Here is a 21361-nt window from a genome sequence, read left to right on the forward strand (position 1 = left end):
TATTTATTCTGAGAGTTCTATATTTCTCTCTCACATTTACCTGTCTTCCAAGGTTGTTATCATATGCTTCAAAGAGGCCAGATCATACATCTCTAGCCACTCCGTACCGGTAGTGTCACTTGAAGCTCAGCCGATAAGCTGTGCCCCAGTGTTGATCTTCTCCGCCCCCCTCTTTGTCCGTCACTTCACCCTTTATTCAACTTTCATTTACAAACGTCGATCGGCGGCGATGCGATGTAATTATCTGCTTGACATTTATCACTGCAACTCTCACCTCGAGCTATAGCCTTGAAACCGACCCCCTATTGTTCTTCACTTTCCCAATCCCTTTTGTCCCCGCGTATTACCCATATCACCATACACCATGGTTTCCGACGAGCTTCTTGAAAAATGTCTTCAAATCCTGCAGGATCAGGCACTGGATGAGGAAGAACAGGCAGAGAAGGTGGAGGACTTCTTGCGCGCAAACACCTCGTTGGCAGGTACACCCTTGGAGAATGCGGTGTTGGACATCCTCTGGCGCCATCGCAATCGAAACCTGCCAGACGCGTCGCCTCCAGTCCGCCATACCGTGATTCGCCGCTCATCCCCTGCACCATGGCAGATGGCTCGATCATCCACACCGCTATCCCCTCATTCGACGTTAGGGACAAGCCCTGGGAGTACTTCGTGGATACAGAGCTCCCGTGGGCCATTCGCGCGGCCTCCGCTATCTTCTACTGTCTCTCCATTTACCTCTCCACGCCCATCCCCCCGGCTTGCCCTGGCACAACCTATCCCTCATTCCCCAAATCTAAATGCCTACGAATTCTCGGACCAAAGTCAGATTTCTGACTTCTACGGAGACCTTGGGGGCGATAACAATGTTGACTGGTTAGTCGCAGATGATGCACGCAGTACAACATCCTCCACGGGCGGTATCAGCACCCCTGGGGCACTCAGTGCCACTGCAGTTGAATTTGTTCCAGATATGAGCCCACATGATATCTTGCGCACGGTGCTGGGTGACAAGCGATCAAATGATGAAATTGAAGCTGCACTGGAGGCTAATAGTTATGATCTCGGTGCCACCATTGCTTCGCTCTCGCAGGATATAGAATCCGAGGCGATTTCAAAGCAACAAGATGACGGTCGTGTTTTGGTTGGCAAGTCTATGACAATGGAGCAAGTACGGCCGATCACGCCATTGGGCAGCAGTCGCAGCCCTGTGGTCTGTAAGTACTGGCTGTCCACTGGACAATGCCTTCGAGCAGACTGTCGTTTCAGTCATGACCTGACCACCCATGTGTGCAAGTGAGTTTCTTTTATTATTATTTTGGATAAACCAATCGGTCTTGCGCTAACAAATGTGAGTAGGTACTGGGTCATGGGAAATTGTTTAGCCGGTGATGGATGTCCCTTCTCTCACGATCCTTCGGCACTTATCGGCAATCTTAGTGTCACAGATGGTAGTCGACCAGCTTCGCCCTCCCTGTTCCAGGTAGACAGCGGCTCTGATGCATTCCCACCACTTCAAGCGGCAGATAACGGTGATCAATGGGCAAATCAGTACACGGGCCGGTACCCTGCTCATCTTTCTGCTTATCAAGCCAGCAAGTATGCGCCTCCTGGCCTCCTTCCTGGAATGAGTAAAAGAAATGGAAGTGCAACTCATCTCGGACGCCCGAACTCCCGTCCATCGAGCCGCCACCAGAACCGGGAGTTGAATCCTGCTGCGCCGTCTGTAGATGATCCAGACGCCTTCCCAACTCTTGCTGCGGTCAATGCGAAGAATGCCGGGAAAAAGCACCATGGGAAACGGGGCGGTCATAATAATCGCGAAACTAGCTTGAGCAAAGAAAGCAACCCTTCATCCCTGGCGGATGTGGTTCGAATGACCCCATCTCCTGTCCCGGGGAAAACCAAATCTGGCTCCAGAAACAAAGACACGAAGGGTCGCGAGAACAGTGCCGCAGCTCAGTCAATTCCACCCCCGCAAAATATTCCCTGGCTGGAAACAGGCTCGCGGGCCAATCAGCAATATATCAAATACCGGACCGAGGCTATTCGCCATGGCACCGTACGAAACAAGTTCCTCCAGAGGTAAGCTTTCAGCGAGTAATATTATCTTCCACCCCTTCTAACGATCATATCTCCCAGCGCTGCCCAAGCATGGAATCGCAATGATGCACGAGCTGCCAAAGCATTGTCGTTGCGCGGCCAGGCCGAGAACGACGCGATGCGCAGGTGCCATCGGGAGGCTGCACGCCAGCTTTATGAAGAACGTAATCAACATCTCTCTAACAAGGGATTGGATGAATCTTCGGAAGAACTATACGTTGACCTTCACGGTCTCCACCCAGAAGAAGCTATCGAATATCTCGAGAAGATACTGCTCAAGCATGCTCGAGAAGGCCTCCGAGTGGTATATGCCATCACAGGCACTGGTCACCACTCGAAGAACGGCAAAGATAAAATTGGTAAGGCTGTTAAAGCATGGCTGAACGAGTGGCGGTACTTGTTCCGGGAATTCAGTGTACCTGGTGAGCGAGGCGGTTATGTCGGAGGGATTCTGGGCATTGATCCAACCAGTTATGACAAGTCGGTAGCCAAGGAGATGGCAAGTGAATTGATGGAGGCCAACGCTGGCGGAGAGCCTCCCATCCTGACTATGGGCAAAATCCATTTGCTCAAGCGCGAAGAAATAGAGACTCAAGATCAATGACCTAGCGTGTCATTCAACTCGATTTGCAGCATGATACCCCAGTACCAAACTTATCTATTGAATCCCTTCATAACCTAACTTTTTTCAACTTCTTGGTCCAAAGCTGTTACTCAACTACAGCACGCAGCAAATTCATCAGGCGAGTTCTTCAAGCAATCCTTTTTATGGTAGATTCTTCTTGGCTGTATGCTTCTACATACTTAGGTGGTATCAGCATGACTCCTAGAACTAGCGAGGCAATCGAATACGATGCACAGCAGGAAAACCCCCTTCTCAAGTAAATAATTCCCGTATACGGAGTAGAACATATTAGAATGCACAAGGAATATGTACAGGGATATCATGCATATGTAGATAATATGGAGTGCTCCGCATATGACCCACCTACTCAGGCTCCTGATGCTGCCACTGCTCCCTCAAAGCATCAACATCAACCCCACAGGCCTCAGCCTTCTTAACAATAGCCCTAGCCTTATGAGCAACAGGAACATCAATCATCTTCCCATCAAGCGTCCAAGCACCCCTCCCTGCTCTCGCAGCCTTCTCATCCGCAATAACAACCCGCATAGCCCACTTAGTCTCAATTGCATCCGGCCCAAAGATCTGATCCGCAACCTTCACCTGTGAAGGATGAATACATTGTTTCCCATTGAATCCTAGCCGCCGTCCATCCCGACACTCCTCTTGCAGCACATCCGGCGGCGACCCATCACCTTTCTCGGATTTGTACGCAGTGCAAACAAGGTCAATTGTCGACGGTAGATCCGCCGCCCGCGCAGCGGTGGCTATCGCAGACCGTGCAAACAGGAACTCCGTTAGTGATGGCGTCCGCGTAATGCTCAGATCTAAGGCAAAGTCTTCAGCTGCGAACACCAGGCCTTGGAGTAAGGGTGAAGCGGCGCAGATCTGAGATAGGTTTGTCAGGGACTTGGCGGACTCCACTAGAGCCAGGAGTGAGATTGGGGTTCTTTCTGTTGGTGGCTGCTGGGATAAGGTGTGGTTTATAACGTCTGTGACGAATGTTAGGTCGGAGGCGGAGTTGACTTTTGGGATTACGATTGTCGTTAGATTTGGTGATTGGAGCTGGGACGGTTAGCAAGTTGAACGTAGGAAGTGATGATATGTGTGCATGTGTGATCAGAGCCCACTCACGACTTCGGTCAAATCGCCCAGTGCCAGTCCGCTGTCTACGGAATTGATTCGCACGGCGCGTTCCCGGATTCCTGGTGGTGCGGCTTGGTCGATTGCTCTCCGCACTAGCATGCGCGCCTCGGCTTTCATGTGCGGAGTCACGCTGTCTTCTAGATCGTAGGTGACACAGTCGGCGGTTAATGAGCGCGACTTGTCTAAAAAGCGTTGGGAGGAGCCGGGAACTGTTTGGCATTGTTGTTAGCTTAAGTTTTTTTGGAGCTGGGGGGTGAAATGCGGGGAAGATGCAGCTTTGGAAGGGAGCTTGAGCTTACCGTAGAGGAGGGAACGACGGAGAGTATTGCGGGCTGCCATTCTTTAGGTGGTAATTTCTGTGTACATTCACTTGTAGAGAGTTGTGTACTGTGTACTGCGTTTCTTGAGGAGTGGAGGTCTTTATGAAGTTGGCTCGGGAAGAAGCCGAGTCGGCTATCTGTAGAGCCGCTTTGATAGTGTATCCCACGCACAAGGTTGAAGAGTCGATTGCTTTTTTTAATTTTTGAAGCTAATGCAATTTGTAAAATTGCCTATACTTGGCTATTTACTATGCATAGAGACAATATAATTAAAAAAAAAAACTTAGCATGGGGACCATCCTGGTATTCTTAGCAGCGAAACTTGAAGAGCGAAATGTATCATCACAAACAGATCCATCCCCTACATTCCAAACAAGAATAGCCGGCCGTATATGCAGCTTTGTCATGTCTTTTTTTTAGTAGCCTTCTAAAGTCCTTTCTGAATGTTTTTTTTCGGCTGTTCCCCCCCCCCCCCCCCCCCCCAATGATCATTCACTTCTATTAGTGTTGTAGATAGGAAGACGATGATACTAGCTGGAAAATATGGAATATAGGCGGAAAAGGTGTAAAATGTGCAAACATACTTTCCCATATAGAAAAAGTGGTATATTCTTAGAATATATCGCAGGCCTCGAGAGGATCACTCTGCATATTTTGGATAATTATACCACACCTCAGCAGATGAACAATATTATAGACGGCATTCGACAAATACATCAAGCGCTAGTGTTACATGAAGACATAAATCACGGAACATGATGGCCATCAGGGGTATTATAGAGAGAGTAGTTTGGATACACTTTGATCGAGTGAAGACCTACAATAAAGATCAGATCACTGTTGTCGAAGATATCATCAAGGAAGAGGAACAGATAGTAGGTGAATCAGAGATGCCCTAGTGAGTGCACTTGCCACCAAAAGAAAACTTAGTTAATACTTTCCTAATTTCACCCTTAGGAAGCTGATCTCAACAAGAGAAGCCCGACGAAGGATACATCTTTTACTGCACTTCATGATACTCTTTCCTCAAACCAACATGATGATGATTTCCTAAACCTTGGGAGCGGAATGGGGCAATATGTATAACCACTGTATGACTGAGGTATTCTTTGAAGATAGTTCTGTACTGTGATGTGAGTTCTCTACTACTTTGGCCTTTTTATGTGATTTTGGTGCAGTCTTATATAGATCAAACTATGTGTCTTATCGGCTTAGCGCCACTGCACGTGTGGCTGACGGGGATCCACCCAGTGTAATCATGTGAATATTGCTTGGGAAGTGTAGCGTATAGAAGTAAGAGTAATGATCAGATCTTCTTATAGATCCCATTTGACAATATTGAAATGATGGAGTTTTCTATGATATGCTAGGCAGATGCTGCAGCCGTTGACTAAGTAAATATAACACATCATCAACAAATCCACTTGGTCTATGCTTCCGCTTCAGCTTTGATTATTCTGCCATGAGACACCGCATACACCCGTGTTTCGACCACATAGGGATCATCGTCAGTCAACATTAGACTTAACTTGGATCAAACTGATCCAATTGCCCGACCGAGGGGTCCTTTACATTCAGATAATATCAAATCCTCCACCTTGCAAATTATGGATCAAGCACAAGGAGGTCAAGGCGAACTCAACTGGCGCCTCAGCGCGCATCCGATCACGCTACTTGTCTTCTTGGGCATTCGGATCGGTTCGTACTCCCCCAACCCGAGTAACAGCGACAAGAGTGATTTGACTAACTTGATAATCAGGTGCGCTACTGATGTATCTATTTGGTTTACTCTTCATCGATGACTTGTACGGACCCTGCGCTGAACTACCCACTTGTCAACTTGCGATGCTAACGCCTATCTAGTATCCTCGTCTTCATTTTCACCCTTCTCCTCCTCTCGGCGGATTTCTATTACCTCAAAAACATTGCAGGACGCCGGCTGGTCGGCCTACGTTGGTGGAACGAGGTCGACACCTCAACCGGCGACTCGCAGTGGGTCTTCGAATCATCCGACCCCAACGTTCGTACTGTGACGGCCACTGACAAGCGGTTCTTCTGGCTGAGCTTGTATGTCACACCGGCTCTGTGGGTGGGCCTTGCGATATTGGCCATTGTGAGACTTGTTAGTGTTATTTGGCTTAGTCTGATTGGTAAGTTATTTCCAAGATACTTTGATATACGTCGGCAATAGGTATTGACTTTGGTTTAGTTATTGCACTCATTTTGACTATCACGAACACCATGGCCTTCTCTCGCTGTGATAAATTCGGCCAGGCCTCCACATATGCTAACTCGGCACTGGGTGGTGGTATTGTGAACAACATCGCTGGTGGCCTGCTGGGCAGGTTATTCCGGTAATGGCTGGCAGATTGATGCAGGTCTTGCCGGTAGTGGCCCTATACCGTCAGTATTTTTTTTGCATGTGCTCTGTATTTCTAACAGAATATTCAACCAATTACCATTCAAATGCATGCGATTTCTTTCCCAAATACGGAATATCATCTGTAGGTAGCTCTAATTTGACTAAGCACCCAGTCTAGCCCTGGAGTGTAAGTTGCTTTGAAGACCAGGCAATTGCCTGAGGCAGGTCGACACATCGCTCCTTCCTCAAGCAGGCAGTTTCCCTGAGCGTCACCTACTGATTATCTTTTGTTTAACCTTTTCCTCCTCTTCCCTCTTCCTCTTCTTCTCCCCTCTTCTCCCTCCTCAATCTTCATCAACAACCAGACCGCGCGTCCACTACGCATCGAAAACACGCTGGTAAGTGTCGTTTTTTGCGTTGACCTTGCACCTCGTCTCCCGATAATAGGCCTTGGGAGAGTGACCCACGTGAAAAGATCGTGTTTCGATTCTCCTAGGTGATCCTGTCTCATACCTCCATCCCCCTCCCACCCAATCATCTTTTACCTATCGCGCTTCCATCCTTTACCCAGGTGGAGGGACTCTTTCACAGCAAGGCTGTTTGGATGTATTTGACTGACGGGCATATTTATTAAGTTGGTCACAATGGAGACCAATATTCATAGAACCCGGAACGATGATTTCACCTGCGGACAGTAAGTTCTCCCCTCGCAGATTCTAGCTTTCATGGTTCGGGAAATTTCCCCAAGAAGTCCAGTCACTCACAAACTTAAGATGTGGTGAACCTGGCCATATGACTCGCCAGTGCCCGAATGACTCGGTTCCTCTGAGAGCTAGAAATAGCAATGCAGGGTAAGTTGTTCTAGCATTTTCCATGTGATGTTGTACCGGCTCATCTAATTAATGCTGACACATAGCAATGCCTATGGCAACTACAACGACCGTGGCAATGGCGGAGGCAATGGTGAACATGCTGGTGGTGGTGACCACGCTTGCTTCAACTGTGGCCAGGAAGGGTGAGTCATTGTTGAACATATTGGGTCTTACGGCGTTAATTGTTCTCTTGAAACAGCCATTCTAAGGCCGAATGCACCGAGCCTCGCAAGATGGGCCCATGCTTCAACTGTGGCGAAGAAGGGTGAGTGGTTGTTGAACATTTTGTGTGTCACGGGACTAATTGCTCTTTTGAAACAGTCATTCCAAGGCTGAATGCTCTAAGCCCCGCGTGTTCAAGGGTACCTGCCGTATCTGCGAAAAGGAAGGCCACCCAGCTGTTGACTGTCCCGAGAGACCCCCTGATGTTTGCAAGAACTGCCAGATCCAAGGCCACAAGACGATGGAATGTAAGGAGAATCGCAAGTTCGACCTCAACCTTGTTGCCGACATGCTTCCCCACGAAGGTTGGGCTGCAATGAAGAAAGCCAGTGACGAAAGGGATCTTGATGATTTTCGCGAGGTACCAGGAGTCCATACGTTGAAAGTCTTGAGCATTGGCTGACCTGACTCAAGGCACTCAAAATTTACTCCAAGGCAGTTCCCCACGCCACCTGGGCTGATATCGAGGAGAAGATGCGGGAGGATGAGTTCAACGTCTACATTATTGCTATGGTAATCGATTATTGTCGTTTTGATTTTCAGGAATGAATTACTGATGAATGGATTTTAACTACAGGACGCTGAGGTCGACGATGTCGTGAGCCTTATCGATCTTCAGGGAGTGCTTGATCGTGATTTCGTGATTGGATTCTTTTTTAGCCCCAAGCCGGCGCGTGGCAACCTCCGAGACCGTTGGCCTGCGAATGCCGAGGAGAATCTCGAACGCATGAACAACGCTGGTGTTCCTTATGAGCGCAAGGTGCCTAAGTGTCTGAACTGTGGGGGTAGGTATTGTAATTTCAAATTCCTCGGAATGTGGCTAACCCATTACGTTTAGAGTTGGGACATATCTCGCGTAGTTGCAAGCAGGAGCGCTCCGAGAGCAACGAGCGTGTGGGAATCAGGTGCTCAAACTGTGATGGGGTTGGACACCGCGTGCGCGATTGCAGACGCCAGCGCAGGAACAAGCATACTTGCCGTAACTGCGGGTATGTGACTGTTGGGCAAATCACGAGCTGGATAATGCTGATTTTTATGAAGATCTTTCGAGCACATTGCTAATGATTGCCCCGAGCCCCGATCTGCCGCTGATGTTGAATGCCGGAAGTGCAACGAAAGTATGACAAAACCTCGATCAAGATGATTCATATATTTCATGATGCTAACATATTTGTTTCAGCTGGCCACTTTGCCAAGGATTGCCCCAATGTTGCTGATCGCGGCCCTCGCACTTGCCGCAATTGTGGGTATGTCCAAATATCACAATCGGAGCCCTAAGATTGTGGCCGACTCTGACATAAATGCAGATCCGAAGACCACATCGCTCGCGACTGTGACCAACCTCGTAATCTTTCCACCGTCACCTGCCGTAACTGCGAGAAGAGTAAGTGTGATGCACACTCTGAATATTCTCTATTTATGTTGGCCATTATGTACTACAAAACAGAACTGACAACTACTTTTTTAGCCGGACACTACTCTCGTGATTGTGATCAGCCGAAAGATTGGTCTAAGGTTCAGTGCAAGAACTGTGGAGAAAGTAAGTTGATCATATACGCGTTCCTACTACTTGAGTTAGGCCGCTAATCATACTTTAGTGGGCCACACCGTGGTCCGTTGCCGTCAGCCCAAGGCAGAGGAGCCTCAGGACGAACCCGATTTCTACCCCCGCTCTGCTAAGCGCGAGGAACCTGATCTGCTGGGCCCGGAGACTAGTGAGGAACAGTTCCAGTTCAAGCGCCATGACGACGAGGATCAGTGGTAAATACTACGATTCGAGGACAAAAACAGGCGACTGGGGAACTCCAAGAGCAACAGCAATTTGGCTTCCCTTTCTCCCCTGTTATGATCGGCCCTATGTGAAAATTTTCGGGTGTTGACTGTTCTTGGGATGCCTCACGGTGGCCCAGGATGGACAAGAGCCTGATGTTACATGTGGGGTCTATCCTTGCTTCCACGTCTTAGTCTTTTTCAAATCTTGCGATGTGTTCTATGTTAGCCAGAGATTTTACCCGGGGGTTTTACGGTGATTGCTGACCGGCCGATGGTCTCGAAAGGAGGATATCTGTTAAGAACTCTGATGCTCTCTGTTGAGGTCAAGTTCATTTCGACGTGCGCCTCTGGATGGGCTTGAGGATGGAGGGTCTGGGCAGGAGGGCTCTGATCTGGGGGCGTTTCTGACGTTCATTGTTATCTGGCTGGCAAATTCAATGAAACATCCATTTAGTTAATTCTTTTGACTGTAGACTGGGGTAACATATATATTCGAATGCTAGCTAGGTAGTTGTATTATAGAATAGGTGGAGGATGCTCAGAACTCTAAAAGAGTACACTTCCTCTTGATCCATAGATATTTCCTGTCGGCTCTAGTAAGCCGCTTTACAACTTGAAGGCTTAGCGTATGACATCCGATGTCATCAAACCAAGCACTCCCACATTGTCGATCATTGACCATCGATTCGTCACTAATATGGTCAAGGCACTGGGATGTATTTACCATGCCATTACCGGGCTGATGTACTGGCCGAATCCGGGAATCCGGTGCCCTAACTGGCTCTACTTGAACTCGACACTTCATTGGAAGCCCACCTTTTGGAATTGATTTATAACTGTAACTGGGTGTCATTTGAAAATATTGCATTAATAGTTTCAGTATCATTGCCACTCAGTTTACGGGGGCGTTGAGCCGCATATATTCCATGTCCGTACTTAACTTGACATTTAAAGCGATTGCCTGCATTGGCATGCAAATGCAAACTTATGTGATGTATCATATCCGAATTAGGCATCCCGTACCCCGGGAACCCCGTGATTCGGTCTATAACTGTCCTCGTGCACAAGAAATAAGTTAGGGTATATGATAGGAGAATTCCAAATTACTCTATTTACTACTCTATTTACTCTTCTATTACTCTACTACGGAGTACATACGTACTATTTACAAGCCTGTTTTGGAGATACCGATGATGTCACCAGTCGGCTACAGCCGGCCAGGGTTTTCGGGCCCTGAAGCCTCGGGACGGCTTAGATTCATCGAACCCCTTATATCCCTGCCAAGTACTCTTGGCGAGTCAACGGTGAAGAATATATATAAAAATCTCATACAACTCAACATGAAAAGCGTAGTCTGAGAATGTTGTCCACGGATAATCTCTTTCAGCGAAGATCGGCAGAACAATTGGGAAGTCCGGGGGAATCTGGAGACACAGAATTCTCCAGGTTTTCGTATTCCAAATACTTCCAATTCAATGGCAACGCGACAAAAGTACCTGAACCACGCGAGATTCTATGTGTACCATGCAGCTGTCATACACTCCACATCATTGACGGAAACAGTCCTGAGAAAGTACCCGGTGAGACACACGAGCACTTTCGACTTGATGCCATCGTGAATATTACCCGTAAACCCATACCCCAATACCGGACAGAGACCGACTTGGCTATGCGATCGCCCCTCGCATGGCCCAACTGCACCTCTGCGCCGATTTGCCCGGATCCCTGGGATACCGATGATCGCCCCAAAGTCTTGTCTCAGCCGTGAAGACAGGGTACAGTGGCTCGTTCCCCCTAATCGGGCCATGGTATACCTTGTAGACATCACCAATGCGACCTTGTTACTGTTTCTCATTGGCGGGTTGTGCCTTAGTTTTGGAGTACAATTTGCGCCCCAGAATTCGATGCTGCATATGGATACCCTCCTTGTTTGATTCTGGGGTTCGTAAGGTTCATAAGTCTGGTTGACTTCCCCAGACCTGGTTGTTTCGTTGGATTTTCTTTTCTCTCCTGCAGTCTATCTATTTCAAGTTTATTTTCTAGTCCCGCGAATAGGAGAGACTATCTTTGTTTGTTTATAGGGCTTGGATATTTACAGCCTGTGCTCCTACAATCTGAAATCTATACACCCTATCCGCCACCATGAAGCCATATTTCGGTCTTCGGGGTACAAACCTGAATATCATGATCGGTGTTATTGCCGGTCTTGATTTCTTGTATGTTGCTCCTTCAATATCTACTTAAGAGTACGCAGCACTAATATGGGATTGCACAGGTTATTCGGATATGACCAGTATGTTATCGCAAGCTATACATCAGTCTGAGGTGTTCCTTTTGCTGACACTCAACAGAGGTGTTATGGGAGGTCTATTGACATTAAATTCATTCGTGACGGTCTTCCCAGAAATTGACACTACTAAATCGAATCCACGGGCGAGTAGCAACTCGACTACACAGGGTATGTAACTACCATGGGGACATTCTATTCATTCACATACTAATTTATCAGGAATCACCATCGCTTCCTATAACTTGGGCTGTTTCTTCGGCGCAATCTTCTGTATTTGGATTGGAAACTACCTTGGTCGTCGTAAGACGATCTTCACCGGCTCCATCATCATGGTGATTGGGGCTACCCTACAATCCTGTGCCTACTCGCTGCCGCATCTCATCGTCGGCCGTATTGTCACTGGTATCGGCAACGGCATGAACACCTCTACCGTCCCTACATGGCAATCTGGTAAGTGCTTGGCTCTATTAAAGATGAGGCAGGATGCTAATATTACTTAGAATGCTCCAAGTCCCACCACCGCGGAAAACTCGTCATGCTAGAGGGCTCCCTGATTGCTGCCGGAATTACAATCAGTTACTGGCTTGATCTTGGATTCTCCTTCCTCGACCCTAGCTCCGTCGCATGGCGTTTCCCAATTGCCTTCCAAAACGTCTTCGCACTGATCATCTTAGCCTTCGTCCTACCACTACCCGAATCACCTCGTTGGCTGATCCTCAAGGGCCGCGAACAGGAAGCTCTGGATGTCCTCGCCGCGATCCTAGACTTGGATGAGAACGATCCCTACGTCCACTCGGAATTCGCCGCTATTAAGGATGCAGTCCTGGCTGCCTCGAGTGTCAGCTTCCGTGACTTGCTCACTATGGATGAGAACCGCCACTTCCACCGTGTTGTACTTGCCTATGTAAACCAGATGTTCCAGCAGATCTCTGGTATCAACCTGATCACCTACTATGCTGCTTTCATTTATGAGAACACTCTTGGTATGGATGGTCTGACATCGCGAATTCTAGCTGCCTGCAATGGCACTGAATATTTCTTGGCATCTTTGATCCCGATTTTCATTATTGAGAAGGTGGGCCGACGAGTTCTGATGTTGATCGGTGCCGCTGGCATGTCGATTTCAATGGCCGTTTTGGCTATTACCACTAGCTTTGAGGGCCACCAGAGTAAGCCTGGTATTACCGCTGCCGTGTTCTTGTTTGTCTTTAACACATTCTTTGCCTTTGGCTGGCTTGGAATGACCTGGCTATATCCTGCTGAGATTGTAAGGCTTTTATGTTTTTTATTATTTTGCACCAAAACACCACTGACAATGCAATAGGTGCCTCTACGAATCCGTGCTCCCGCCAACGCACTCGCAACCTCGGGCAACTGGATCTTCAACTTCATGGTTGTTATGGTCACGCCTGTTGCATTCGACACGATCAAGTATAAGACATATATTATCTTTGCTGTCATGTGAGTATATTCTGCGCAAAATGGATTGAGCGCACTACTAACTCAGTTCCCAATAGCAATGCGTTCATCTTCCCCGTCGTCTACTTCTTCTACCCTGAAACTGCCTATCGATCCCTGGAGGAGATGGACACAATCTTCCATAAGTCAACCAGCGTCTTCAATGTCGTCTCGGTTGCCCGCAACGAGCCCCACCGCTACGGTAAGAAGGGCGAGATTCTCATCAACTACGAGGATACCGAGGAGCACCTGCGCCGCGCTAGCTATGTTTCAGAGAAGAAGACCAAGATGGCCAATGAGACGAACGATATTGAGACTGGAAAGGGTACCCATATTGAGCACCGCAAAAACAGCTCGTCTGACAGTACTTGATTAGGCCCTTCGAGAAGGCAAATCCTTATTTTATTTCAATTAGACATTTTCCTGGTGTCAATTAAGGGCTCGATATCTATCCCCGGAACTGGATGGATATTTCATGAATTATGGCATATATTAATTAAGTATTGCATATTATAGAAACACCGTGTAGGTCAGAGAGGTATCAACAACAAAATACAGAATTCAAAATCCAGTTAACTAAAATCACCCCAAATCACAACCTGCCCCAGCTGCTCACAGCCAAAAGGCTAACCCACCAACCGCAGCAATCAAGACAGCAGCCATGATGCCAGTCCCACTAACTCCCATGCTCACCGCAGCACCAGTGGCTGAATCCAATCTAGTCCCTTCAGTGACTGTATCCGATCCAGTCGCCTCATCTGTGGCATCTGACGAACCAGCAGCCCGAGCAGTGGCAGTCGGTTCCGTGAACAGAGTGACAGGCTCCGTCGAGCTTTCAAGAGAAGTCGCCGAGTAAGGAGCGCGGAAAGAGTAACTAGAAGATCTTTCGCTGAGCGCAGACGTTGCTACGGCGCTGTTTGTCGCATAAACAGACCAGATAGATCTGGTACTCGTGATGGTAGAAGTAACCGTCCTAACAGTGTAGGGGGAATAAGAAGTCCAGTAGTAGAACCAGTAAGTCCTATAAACAATCAGCAAACCCATCCAACCCAAAATCCAATCATCCCAAAAAGCATACCAGTAGATGGTAGTATAATAATAGTCCCACTCAAGCGTAACATAAGGCAAAGCCGTCGTTGTCGCCGTCTCAATTTCGGTCTCAATCTCCGTCGTCGTCGTCGTCGTCGACGACGACGACGTAACATCCCCAACCGTACCCCCAGACCCAATCCCATCATACTCCCCAGCACACCCAGTTACACCACAACAAACCTTCTCCCCCTTATATATGCGACATCTCTTCCCAATCGGACAATAGTAACCCCCAGAACAGCATTCCCCGCCCCAAGGCGCACACCCATTCGACCCATCACAGCACTTGTATCCAACCGGACACGTCCCGCCGCCTACGCAACACGCCGCGCCTATCCTCGCGCAGTACCCGTTCCCGCAGCACTTCTGGCCGGCCAGACAGCAGCGGCTGGAGTCGTAGGCGCATGCGGTGTACCCGATGCTGCATTCCAGGGCGCGCGCGTTTAGACTTGAGTTATCAGCGAGGGTGAAGCCGTCGTCCGGGTTGAGGAGGGAGATGGTGATGTTGGAGAGGATTTGGGGCTCGTATTCGGGGATTGTTGTGCTTGTTGCTAGGGTTGCGAGGAGGAGGGATAGGGTTGTGAAGGTGTTGGTGGGGATTTGGGGGAGCATTTTGGATATGTTTGGAGGGACTCTGTATAGAGAGATATAGAGAGGTATAGAGCTTATATAGAGTATAGCTTGTGGGTTTGAATGGAACTCCACCCTGCTCTGCTCGTGCCATCCGCTGTGGGATTTGGTGTGATTTTAAGTCCCTATCCCCTGGATAAGCCCCATATCTATGCGGCTGAGTAGAAGGTAAATACCCGCCAAGACTAGTTGTTTAAGGTTGTTGTTCGTATTCGCGGAAATTTGGGGGGAGATATTGCCTGTGACGGTTAGTGCGATACGAGGTGGTGCCGCTTGGCGCCGACTCGAGCCGTCTTTTTTGGCTTCATATACGGGGTGCTCGCTGGATCATACCAAGAAGAGGAAAGTTGGGATCGCGCTAGACACTTGGGCATTGATGCTAGGCTGTTTTCTTGTTAATAAGGTTGACGTGAAGGGTCTGATGGTGTTCTTGGCTTTAGGGCTTAGAGACCCTCGTGATAGCGTTCTATTCAGTTAGGCTCTTTGTTGAGAGTGAGGCTGGCAAATTGAATTAATTTGTTTAGTTACGGGAAGCCCATTTTCGTTATACAGTCCGAGCTCTGTTATTGGAAAGGGTCGACGTTGTGAAGAGAAGCACATGTTTCGCTGGAAAGAACCTCCTGAGGAGCCCTTCCTTTTCTACTTATGTATCTACATGCCTACATAGGTATGAAAAATAGAAACAAAGTGGCATTGGACTACACTATCAGGCTCTGTAGCGAATCAATTTGCACCTAGGCCAACCATAGTGGGCACTCGGGCGATCTCCTATACTAGTAAATCGTGCATCGACCCATTTTTGGACCTGCCAGTCTCTGCCGTTTCGATCTTGGGGTTCCGACTTGTATTTGACAGAGCAATTGTTTTCTGGTTTTCTGGTTTTTTTGTCACTTTTGTCCTTTTTCCTCTCACTTGTGAGAAGGAGGTGAATATAATCTCAAGGAAGTCATGGTAGGAGGATTCCAGACCCTCTCGCACATAGAAGAATCGATATCTTCAGGTATGACTTCTTCTTTCTACGACGTGAAAACGACGAATACGTATTAGAAAGTAACATCGTTATTAGCAGCATACGCAGTAAATGCTAATAACGATGGTAGAATCGAATAAAAATGCTTGTTGACCTGCAACATCACTAACTAGTACGGTTTACGACCGTATTTCCACCGTATTGGAAAACACAAGATCCCCTGCATGGCAGATCGCTCTGGATGACTAGCTACTGCTGGTCGTTGACGTTCTCCTCTCTTCTCTGCACAAAAGCACGTCCATTGGCAGCCTCCTTTGTCTTCTGAGCTCCAGCTCCCTTAGCAGCAGAATCTTCCTTCTCGGTTTCAGAGCCCGAGCCATCAGAGTCCGGCGCATTGGACTTGTTCAAAAAGGAATTCACAATGTAGGCTCGAAGGGACGAATAATTGGAGCTTCGATGCATGGCCCGGTGATTGATATTCTCGTTAGTGACCGTGGAATCCGAATTGACACTCATCCTGCGTATTTTGTTGGTCGTTCGATCAGTGTACGGATACTCGACCGGAACCTTGAAATTTCTCTTGTCCATCAAATCGATTCTTGGTCTGGTCATGGATGTCGTCTCATCGCTGTCTCTGTTTGGGGAATTGGGAGGAACCGTCAAATGCTTCAAATAGTACCTTTTGGGGGCAGTGCTCTTTCCACTTCCACAGACTTGATTGTCATGCATGCTGGGATATTTAGCCGGGCTCGACTCGCCTTGCTTTTCGGGAGTTTGCGTGGCTAGCACCTTGGTGTCTTGATCGATGTACGGACACTTGACAGCGGGCTTGAAGTTTCTGTCGTCCATGAAATCAATTCTTTGTTGTCCGAAGGGAGTTTTCTCATCGTCGTTTCTGTTTGGGGAATTTGGAGGAACTGTCAAATGCTTCAAATAGAACCTTTTGCGGGTAGGGGCCATTCCACTTCCACCGACTTGACCGTGATCCATGTTAAAATATTGGGTCAGGCTCGACTTGTCCTGCCCCTCGGGGGTTTGCGCTGCTGTCTCCTTGGTATTCTGATCAGTGTATGGATACTTGACAGGAGTCTTGAAGTTTCTCTTGTCCATCAAGTCAATTCTTGTTTCGTTCTTGGGGTTCATGTCAGTACTGTCTCTGTTCGGGGGATTTGGCGGAACTTTCAAGTGCTTCAAGTAGTACCTCTTGCCGGTAGTGCTGGTTCCACTTCCATTGACTTGGCTGCGATCCCGATTAAAGTATCTAGCTAGGTTCAACTGGTCTTGTCCCTCGGGAGCTTGCACGGCGAATCTTGCTTCCGCAGGCTTGTAGGACTCGGTATCTTCTTTTGAGTTGTGGGAAAACCAGACCGAGAGCTCTGTGTGTGGGCCATCATTAGGGCGGATGGGTGAGAGGCCGGAATGCCTATCAGTCTCGGCACCGGTCATGGTTGTTTCGCGCGGGTAGACGGATGAGAGGCCGGAATGCATATCAGTTTCCGGACCGGTCATGATTGCTTCACGCGGCGAGGTGTATGAGAGGCCGGAAAGCCTATCAAATTGGGAATTAGCCACGGTTCCTTCGTGCGTGCTGGCAGTAGGGTGGAGAGATGAAAAGCTGAAATGTCTGTGGGTTCGCGGAACGGTCGAAATGTCTTCGCGCGATCCGCCACCAGGGCGGATCGAGCAAATGACACAAGACTTCTCGGCTTCAGCATCAGCCGCAACTCCCGCGGTGTTTGAAGACATTGTGGATGAATAAAGGATGAAAGTGGCGTTATGTTAGATGATAGTCACGGTTGACGTGGTCACCGTGGGAGTGCTTAATACAGCAATATGAGCGGCGTCGGGCACCGGAATTTGGATAGCTGCAGGGAGCAAGATGGATGGAGTGATGAGAAATACCTGGGGATAATTCACGGATATGATGGATGATGAAAGATTAAATAGTACAGATCAAGAGGCAACGACCGTTTAAAGAAAACAGGTGGACACGCAGAAAGGTGAATATGAACGTACGTGTCAATATAGAGGACGTGATGATTCTAGTTAAAAAGATAGAAGGAGACAAGATGAAAGGTTGGTAAATAATCAGCCCTCTAAGCTCGAGACCTTTGGACCCGCGTTTGTAGGAGACGACAGATCAAACGGATATCAATAGGCTATTTGCTTTGTTGGATCAATTTGACAGCTACCAGTAAGCAACATCGATGCCTTCCTTTTTGCATGCCTTCCGCTTTTTGCCTTAAAATACCAGATATTCAATTCGTAGCCTTAGACATCGTGTTCTATAGACATATACACTCCGGTATAGCACATTGTTAGCTATCACTACAAAAGATACCCGGCTCTATCTCTTGCGCATATCAGTATTGCTAAACAATTGCCTTCCATTCGTAACTTACAATAAGCCGGTGAAATTTCCATCTTTTGACCTGTATACATCGAGCCCTAAAATACCCGATTGGGAATATCTGATAGGCCACGTGATAATCCCGAGACCGGCAATCAAGATAATGATGCTAATGAGAATACATAAAAGAGATAAATTAAATTCGAAGCTAAGAATTTGAATTGCAAGAATACAATTCTAATAGTAGTTCTGACTCATTGCTTGGCACGGTATTTCGACTGTTGGACATGCCCCAATGGTATGGAGTATGTGTATAGCATTCTGACAGCTTCTGACAGCTATCAGCCCTGCAAGGGACCATAGCAGATACTCAACAGAATTATGTAAATACAAAAGTACATCATCTACAACTTACGGAGATCCATAAAAGGCAAGGATAGCCTCGGGAAAAAAATTTATATTAAGGTTATCCTCGGTGAAGAGCTCGTTGGGGGAAAAAAGACCGAAAGATTTTCGCTCAACCTCCTGAATCTTAATCTCAACCTCAACAGGGAATTTGGAGTTTACTCACGAATATTTGTATGAGTCACGCAACTCAGTGTATAAGACTATAAAACTTCCCTATACATCGGGGACTTTAGTGTTTCAGTGTTTTTCTCCGCCAAGATCCACCCCTCTCTTTATCAGATCCGAAAACGGAATCTTCTTCTTTTTCTGGAGACAGAGTAAGACAGATCAAGGTATGTTAACATCTCTCCAGGACCTCAGCAAAGAATTTCGCGTTGAAGAAAATCGAAATATACATGAACTCCACTAACCCAGATCGACAGATCTCAATTGGCACTGCTTTTCGCCAGCGCTTTGGTACAGTCAATTGACTGCTTACCCGCAAAGAAGCCAAATAAAAAGATCTATACACATATAATAATAACAAGATGTCCGAACATCAACATGCCTCTGTCAGTGTTGACAAGCAGCCTGTCTCTGCTGAGATCACCGAGCAGCCAGAGGCGCCACAGAGTCAGACATCCTCAGACGAGGTCGAGGCCGAGTCCGCAGACCACAGCGTGGCCAACATCGAACGGATCTACAGGTAAATTACATCTCTGGGTCGCATCTCCAAGAAACAATGCACTATTCAATATCAGAATCTAACATCCAATCATAGAAAACTGGACCGTCGCATCATCTCTGCATTCTGGGTCCTCTACTTCCTCTGTTCAGCCATCCGGTCGAACGTAGGTCTAGCACAGACAATGAACGCAGACGTCGGCCACGACCTAGCCAGCGTGCTCAACTTAACTCCGCACCAGATCTCAACAGGTCTTGCCCTGTTCTACGTCTGCTACGTGATCTTCGATCTCCCCTCGAACCTAATCATGACCCGTCTAAGCCCGCACGTCTGGATGAGCCGTATTGTGGTCAGCGTAGGCTTAATCGGAAGCTGTCTTGCAGCAATGAAGGCAGCTTGGAGTTTCTAGTATGCAACCCCTCACCCAAACCCTCCCCATTATACATCCCATACGTCATATACCATATCTTATATCTTTTATCCTGTATCTAACAAACCCCAGCCTCCTCCGCCTCCTCCTCGGCATCGTCACAGCAGGCATGTGGCCCGGCATGACATACTACCTAACCCTATTCTACCCGCCCTCACGAATCGGCAAACGAATCGGGCAGTACTTCACAGCCTCTCAAGTCTCCGCCGCCGTAGTCGGCCTCGTCTCCGCCGGGTTCCAAAAAATGGACGGCTCCCACGGCCTCGTCGGCTTCCAATGGATGTTCCTAATCTACGGCGTCGTCACGGTCGCTCTGGGCTTCGCCTTGCTATGGTGGTTACCAGATAGACCCACGCCGCCCGGCGAGCCTGCCCCCGAGCGCTCATCACTGATGCGCTGGGTGCCTGCCACCAAACCCGCGCTGAAGGGCCAAGATGCCGTTGTGCATTATCATGATCTCAAGCGCGTCTATCACTCGTCTGCGTGGACGCTGCGGGATCTGCTCGCGGTGTTTTTGGATTGGAGATTGTATCCGCTGCTCATTATGTACTTTGGTGTTGTGGGTGTTGGTATTGGAGTGCAGCTGTATGCGAACTTGATTATCAAGGCTATTGATCCGACTTTGAGTGGTGTTGAGCTGAGTTTGTTGACGGCTCCGATTTGGATTGTAAGTTTTCCTTCCTTTTCTTCCTTTTCTGGCTCTATTTCCATTCAATATCCATCCACTAACAACCCCTCAGATGGACCTAATCGCCATCCTCCTTGTAACCCCCCTCTCAGACCGCTTCCACCGCCACCGCGCAATCTTCTTCTCAATCCCCGTCCTGCTCCAAATCCTCGGCCTCCTCCTAACAACTTACGCGGGCACAGACACCAACCCGTGGCCACGCTACGGCGGCCTCCTGATCGTGGGCTTCGGACTCGGCCCCACAGTCCCGATAACAATGACTTGGACGACAGAGATCTTCCAGCCACGCCACGGCGAGCTAGGCGTAGCCGCCGCATCAGCCGTCGTCTCCGGCCTCGGTAATCTGGGCAGTATCCTCACGACGTATGCGCTGTATTCCGGATGGAAGAGTGACTACGAGGCGCCTGGCCGCGCGAAGTACAGAAAGAGTAACCTTGTCATGATCGGTATTCTGGGGGGGAGTATTCTCGCTGCGGCGTTTATGCAGCTTATGTTGCGGTTTGTTGATGGGCGGTATTCGGGTGGTGAGGATGAGGCGGTTGATGGGGCTGCTAGACGGGAGGTCAGGCAGAGGGGGTTGCATGGGCTTGGGGCTGGGTTTAGGCGGAAGTTGAGGTTGGGGAGGTGATTGATGGGTGTGTAGACTTGTGTCGGTGTGAGGTGTGTGTGGTCGTGGTGAAGCGGTAGAAGTGTTGTTATATTTCTTTAATTTTGGCTACGTTGCTGTGTTGGACTTCTATAGAATGATACAAGGGACACTATAGAAAGGAGAATACGATCTAATTTCAATTTCGGGCATGGATGGCTTTTGGAGAATATTCTGTTTCATAAGGTGAAACTAACAACTGAATGAACTGAAGTGTGCTAATATGCTTCTTTTTGAGGTTGATCGTGTTCGACTATTTATACTATGACGCACTACACATTCTGTAAAAGAAAGAAAGTCTTCCATTGGGTTCTGGAA

General features: G+C 48.2%; 8 protein-coding genes across 8 annotated transcripts; 5 read left to right on the plus strand and 3 right to left on the minus strand.

The window, feature by feature from the left end:
* Positions 1-364: 364 nt before the first annotated feature.
* On the plus strand, positions 365-2704 carry N7479_001893 (CCCH zinc finger and SMR domain protein; the record flags this gene model as incomplete). The annotated part of the gene is made up of 3 exons (XM_057249590.1): positions 365-1293; positions 1357-2082; positions 2140-2704. The coding sequence occupies 3 exons, from the start codon at positions 365-367 to the stop codon at positions 2702-2704; spliced, it is 2220 nt and encodes a 739-aa protein (XP_057114022.1).
* A 384-nt stretch (positions 2705-3088) lies between these two features.
* N7479_001894 (HpcH/HpaI aldolase/citrate lyase family protein) lies at positions 3089-4207 on the minus strand (the record flags this gene model as incomplete). Its single annotated transcript, XM_057249591.1, has 3 exons — positions 3089-3787; positions 3857-4077; positions 4168-4207. 3 exons carry the CDS (start codon positions 4205-4207, stop codon positions 3089-3091), a joined length of 960 nt encoding a protein of 319 aa, XP_057114023.1.
* Positions 4208-5778: 1571 nt separating this feature from the next.
* On the plus strand, positions 5779-6546 carry N7479_001895 (DUF846 domain-containing protein; the record flags this gene model as incomplete). The annotated part of the gene is made up of 4 exons (XM_057249592.1): positions 5779-5886; positions 5948-5993; positions 6052-6338; positions 6398-6546. The coding sequence occupies exons 1-4, from the start codon at positions 5796-5798 to the stop codon at positions 6544-6546; spliced, it is 573 nt and encodes a 190-aa protein (XP_057114024.1). The 5' UTR covers positions 5779-5795.
* A 648-nt stretch (positions 6547-7194) lies between these two features.
* On the plus strand, positions 7195-9409 carry N7479_001896 (uncharacterized protein; the record flags this gene model as incomplete). Its single annotated transcript, XM_057249593.1, has 13 exons — positions 7195-7244; positions 7324-7401; positions 7467-7565; positions 7622-7687; positions 7744-8005; positions 8059-8157; positions 8222-8429; positions 8483-8633; positions 8686-8762; positions 8825-8891; positions 8952-9028; positions 9113-9184; positions 9243-9409. 13 exons carry the CDS (start codon positions 7195-7197, stop codon positions 9407-9409), a joined length of 1473 nt encoding a protein of 490 aa, XP_057114025.1.
* A 2150-nt stretch (positions 9410-11559) lies between these two features.
* Positions 11560-13537, plus strand: N7479_001897 (sugar porter family MFS transporter; the record flags this gene model as incomplete). The annotated part of the gene is made up of 7 exons (XM_057249594.1): positions 11560-11633; positions 11693-11710; positions 11769-11875; positions 11927-12157; positions 12208-12974; positions 13032-13168; positions 13225-13537. The coding sequence occupies 7 exons, from the start codon at positions 11560-11562 to the stop codon at positions 13535-13537; spliced, it is 1647 nt and encodes a 548-aa protein (XP_057114026.1).
* A 240-nt stretch (positions 13538-13777) lies between these two features.
* Positions 13778-14869, minus strand: N7479_001898 (uncharacterized protein; the record flags this gene model as incomplete). The annotated part of the gene is made up of 2 exons (XM_057249595.1): positions 13778-14186; positions 14244-14869. The coding sequence occupies 2 exons, from the start codon at positions 14867-14869 to the stop codon at positions 13778-13780; spliced, it is 1035 nt and encodes a 344-aa protein (XP_057114027.1).
* A 1237-nt stretch (positions 14870-16106) lies between these two features.
* On the minus strand, positions 16107-17603 carry N7479_001899 (uncharacterized protein; the record flags this gene model as incomplete). The annotated part of the gene is made up of 1 exon (XM_057249596.1): positions 16107-17603. One exon carries the CDS (start codon positions 17601-17603, stop codon positions 16107-16109), a length of 1497 nt encoding a protein of 498 aa, XP_057114028.1.
* Positions 17604-19142: 1539 nt separating this feature from the next.
* Positions 19143-21025, plus strand: N7479_001900 (putative MFS transporter; the record flags this gene model as incomplete). Its single annotated transcript, XM_057249597.1, has 4 exons — positions 19143-19300; positions 19376-19687; positions 19782-20376; positions 20450-21025. The coding sequence occupies 4 exons, from the start codon at positions 19143-19145 to the stop codon at positions 21023-21025; spliced, it is 1641 nt and encodes a 546-aa protein (XP_057114029.1).
* Positions 21026-21361: the final 336 nt, after the last annotated feature.

The sequence above is a fragment of the Penicillium vulpinum genome (genome assembly GCF_028829585.1).
Source record: "Penicillium vulpinum strain IBT 29486 chromosome Unknown utg000001l_segment0_segment0, whole genome shotgun sequence".
Lineage (NCBI taxonomy): Eukaryota > Fungi > Ascomycota > Eurotiomycetes > Eurotiales > Aspergillaceae > Penicillium > Penicillium vulpinum.